General features: G+C 46.4%; 1 protein-coding gene across 10 annotated transcripts in view; it reads right to left on the reverse strand.

Annotated features, from left to right (window-relative positions):
- The window catches only part of tenm4 (teneurin transmembrane protein 4), a 174,837-nt gene that overhangs the window by 88,283 nt on the left and 81,554 nt on the right, over window positions 1–5,000 (reverse strand). For all 10 annotated transcript variants that reach the window (XM_042708659.1, XM_031572996.2, XM_012830933.3 and 7 more), the window contains 2 exons: window positions 2,935–3,099; window positions 771–985 (listed from right to left, as the gene is read on the reverse strand). In XM_042708659.1, the coding sequence (XP_042564593.1) occupies window positions 771–985; window positions 2,935–3,099 (380 nt within the window). The remainder of the gene's footprint in view (window positions 1–770; window positions 986–2,934; window positions 3,100–5,000) is intronic.

Genomic DNA, 5,000 nt, shown 5'->3' on the forward strand with positions numbered 1-5,000 from the left:
CTCCATGAAATCACAAAAGAAAATTCATCAGGAGTACTGAAGTCTCACAGAGAGAAAGCAGCCATTCAGACATGCTCATATGCTCATTCCGACGCCTTCTATCCAGCTCTGTGAAAAGCTCATGGACCCTCGAATATTACGATTAAATAAAATATTCTAATAAATCACAGACTACTACAAAATACATAATGTTTGTATTTAAATAAAAATAGTAAAAAAAAATCTGACTCATTGCATTATTCATTACACTGAAATCCTAAGCAGTTACTTGTTGACCATGGTGAAGACATTCAAACATGATAAGTAATGCTGAAATATGACCTCCAATACATTAGAGTTGTTTTGAGTCGAAATGATAAAGACTCAAACATGCTAAATGCCAAATAGCTTTGAAGTAATCATAAGTATTCATCCTTGAAATAGGGAGAGGAAGCAAACATTTAACTATTTATCAACAGCATGAGATGTATCAGGGTAACACATTGGTAAAGACCAATACACACTGGTGCCAAAGACATGACTAATATGCTAATAGGGCAATAGCGATATTTAATTAAAACAGCAAATTTAATTTTCAAAATGTAACCCTCAATAACAATAATAATAATAATCCAAGAGGGCTAAAAGCAGCAAAAGTGAGCATCTATCCATTAGGGCGACCAATTGGTACAATAACCAGTGAATTAATTCAACAATTCCAACTAGTTAGTGGGAGACCAAGATCTTAGGAACACTGTGGTAGTCTGTATAGGACTCCGTTTAGCACCCACCTGTGTATGTGACGGAGGGAGCCCTCTCCTGCCATAGATTCCCACCAAGGCATCTTTGCTAAGGGACACATTGAATTTGAGGTACATGGGGTGGTCGATAAAGACCTGGGACCTCCAGAAGACGCCTGGCGGGATCTGCTGCGCGACCTTACGACCCACATCGATCTCACCCATGTCTATGAAGCTGTCATCGGGAAAGAGGCCGTCCAATTTGCCTGGGCCGCCAAAAGAAAGGCAAAATGAGTCAGCATCGGCAGAACATACATTCTTTCACACACACATCCATACACACACACACACACACACACACACACACACACACACACACACACACACAAACACACACACACACACACACACACACACACACACACACACACACAGACGTACACACAGACAGAGGAAGCAAGAGGGAGGGAGAGAGAGAGGAGAGAAACATTTCCAATATGTCCTAAGGAAGATGACGGCAAGACAATCTCACTGATATACCAATCAGTCCAGCGCCACTAAGAGATGGACAGAAAGTGGCAGAGGGAAATGAAATGACCCTGCTGACCCCAAACAGTATTGAAGTCCTCCGGCAGAGATGCAGACACTCTGATGAATTCCAAGCTAAGGTGCCTCCCGCACTTTGCCAAGTCCATATGCTTCGCGATGTACCTTCCTTATTGGACCCCATGGTAATGCCAACATCTGGTCGCACATTAAGATGGGGGGCCAATTGCATCTACTAAAGCAGACATCCGCAAAAACAGACCCCACAGGACTTGGTGACAGCCATCTCGTTCGGGCAGCCATGCACTATGGCAGATGGTGGGCTCTCTCGAAAGTCACTTGTTTGCAACGTGTCGCATCTGAGCGGACAAGACACGCTCTCCCGCTCTCCAATTTACGGCCTCCGATAACATGTCAGAGCGTCAGTTGCCATCACACGGCGCATGATGTCTCATTGCGCGAGCTAATGTCAATATGCTCCACTTTTCTTTGGCGGGAAAGATGCAGCCAAACCGACTCTGGCTCGAGACGTGACCATATTGTAAGATCACACGCAATCATTTTCACCATTTTACTCCAAATAAGCATCCATATGTGTTGCTATTCAGGAATTTGTCTAGAGGCATGAACAGTTTATATTTGACATTCTCTTTTCTCTGATGCAAGTTGCTAACGCCACATCCCACGTGTGTTTTTAAAGACATTTGACATGACAATGTTAAGGCCATCGTATTCTTTCTGAAAACAGCACTCGTGTATGCATGGCCAAAGATGCAGCTTTTGTGGATTGATCGCCTGTGTTTCGCTTGATGCCGCTAGTGTGTGCTGCAGAATTAGAAAGCAGCGGCTATCGATTTCCCTTCACCAACAGCTGTCACTCAAGGCGCAAGTTCTACTGTGGCCCGGGCGGGTCGCTTGCCTGCTTCCTGCACCGAGCAGAGGACGACTCAGGGAGTCATCTATATGGTAATGGTGTGATCTCTCACCTTCTGTCAGGAGCCATACACCGATTCAAATGGCTACATCTGGGCCCCCTGTTTGTTTTAGGTGGCGAAGTGAAAGAAAACAAACTTCTTCTACACTGCGAGCTTCTGTGTGTGTGTGTGTACCATCAGGGGGGCTAGCTCGCGCTTTCTTCCCGTGCCAGGAGAAGTAGCCCAGACTAGCCCAGAGGTGGGTGGGGGGGGGGGGCATACAGGACAGAACTGCTTATCCCCTCTCCAGCCCCTTGGATACCCAATCCCTAAAGCTGTCCAATTTCTTCCTTGAGGAACAAGTAATACTTTCCCCACTTCCCCACAACTTTCATTGGATTACAATGCAGATATCTCTTGGAGCCACAGAGACTGGTCACAGCATGGTGCCGGCTGACAAATAATCCCGAATCCCTGCCTTGACTCGGAAATCAACACTAAGACACTGTAATGTTGGCCAAGGAAGAAATCTTGTGTTTGTCTTTGTGTATTTCTGATCCCCCCTCCCCCCCACCCCCCGCCCTCTGTGAAGCATGCATGACCACGCGAGCACAAAATGCGAAGTTTGGAACGTGTAACAGGATTCAGGGGCCCCTGGCTCATTTTGCCCTGATGCGATTAAAAGTTTATTTCAAAGGGAGGGAGGGGGGAGGGCACATCAGACAACAGCAATAGCTTACTGTGGTGCTCCTTACCGTCGTCCTTGCCTCTTCGATCTGGCAGTTCCAGCCCTGTGTTGCCCAGGGGTGGCAGGCCTAAGTCTGTGGGCAGCGGCAGGCCGCTGGTGTTATCCTCCGTTAACTGGTACATCTGTCTCTGCATAGGCTGCAAGTGCCAGTTCAGCCCAAAGAGGTGCATGGCTGTAGGAAGAAAACAAAACAAAAGATTAGTCACATCAATGCGAGGCACAGAGGTCAAAGCTGAAGAGACTAACCATGCAAACTGGTGCCAAACACCGTGCTGCAGCATGCAGAACAGATAATGGACATCAATGAGATCCATCTGTGCGCCAAAGGGAAACTAAGGTAAAAACAACGACGCTATTGCATTCCCCTTCCTGACCCCCCCAAGCACTCCAGTCAGGGGATACGAGGCACGGGGGAACTACCAAGGAGGCCTGGTTCAACAAAAACAAAAGAAGACGACAATAACAGATGCTTAATGGTTAATGGCGCTGTTTATGTTGCTGACCATGCACAAGCCCCGGAGTTAGCTTGCTTATAAACACCTCGCCGGTTGTGTCCCCTCGTCCCATCTCTCCCATGGTGAAACCCAACAAAAGCGAGTGTGCTGTGTCACCCAGACACACTGCAGCACCCCCACACCCCTTCCCCAGCCTCCCAGTGGAACAGCCATTCTTCACACTCACATTACCTTACTAATTCCCAACAAAGCAAAGGGGAGAGACAAGGAAAGCATCAAGTCAGCAGGAACGGGGGCCAGCGCTGGCTTGAATGCCGCAGCCGACCCCGAAGACACACACCGATATTTCACAAGGTCAACAAAAGGAGTGCCCTCCGGGACGCCGGCGATGGAGTGGGGGACAGCTGGGGGAGGGGCTGACCATGATAGATCACCGCCAGAGAATAGACAAGATGAGCTTAGCCAGGCAAAAGCCACCACTGGAACTTCGATTGTCAGCAGAAAAAAAAAAAACGAGAGAGGGAGAAGAGAGGGAGAGGGAGAGGGAGAGGGAGAGAGAGAGAGAAACTAAGAGAAGGCATTACAGCAGTTTCATCTTGTGGCTGTGTTTTTTTTTTGTCTGTGTGTGTGTGTTTTGGTTATTCTGAAGCTCTTAATATAAACAGCCTGACAATTCAATTATAAAGTGTGACATTTTTTTTTTTTTAAAGAGCGGGAGCTAGCTGATGTGGTGCAGCGTGAGTGTGAGTATGTGTGTCCAAGCACATCTTTCACATGTCCTCCTATTAGTACATTTTTTTTCATTTTTTTTTTTCCTCTACAACGTCTAGGAATTTCTATTTTTACCCTCAATAAGCACACAAACGTCTTCAGGTTACCTTTTCACAGCCTTGCCTGACAACCTGTAGTGACAATTCAGAGGCTGAATTACTTTTCCGCTCCGCTCAATGAGAGCAAAGACAGAATTTATTTGTTTTTCTTTTTTTTTCTTTCTGCACGCCAGACTTACACAACAGGAAATATCTTCGGCTGACACGGGTGGGGAGAGGACTTTAAACGAGTGATTTATTTCTGGTGTCACTGCATTTGGTAAAAGAAACATTGTACTGCTATAATCCCCAAAAACTCCGATCAATCTTGATTTGTCTGTGGCAGGCCACTCAGGAGATTACGTACTGCTGTTTGAAAGATGAAAGAGTACAGGTATGAAAATTGACTGCAGAGATGCAGCCAGAAGCTAAGACTCAACTTCTGTTCACGAGTCAAGGCAAAACAACCATGACACGCCATGAGGCTGAGATAATGCAGTGGCAGAAAATACTCAGCGCAACAGTGCTAGTGCTAATGCTGAAGTTGCAGTAACAGTGGCAGCTTTACTGCAGCGATACCATGGTCACATGACTCCGTTTCATACTCCACTATATTAGTCACTAGGTGGCAGAGCTAATGACTCACTAAATTAGAAAGGTGGAGCTGGGTGCTGATTGGCCAGCTGAAGCTATGTTTGCTGAGGGAGAACATTAGCATGACCATTTCCTTTTAAAATTACCCAAACATGGGATTTAGAACAATTGCTCCGGTGAGCTCTGCGTATGATGATGATGATGGCCATTTCCTC

The sequence above is a fragment of the Clupea harengus genome, chromosome 9 (genome assembly GCF_900700415.2).
Source record: "Clupea harengus chromosome 9, Ch_v2.0.2, whole genome shotgun sequence".
NCBI lineage: Eukaryota > Metazoa > Chordata > Actinopteri > Clupeiformes > Clupeidae > Clupea > Clupea harengus.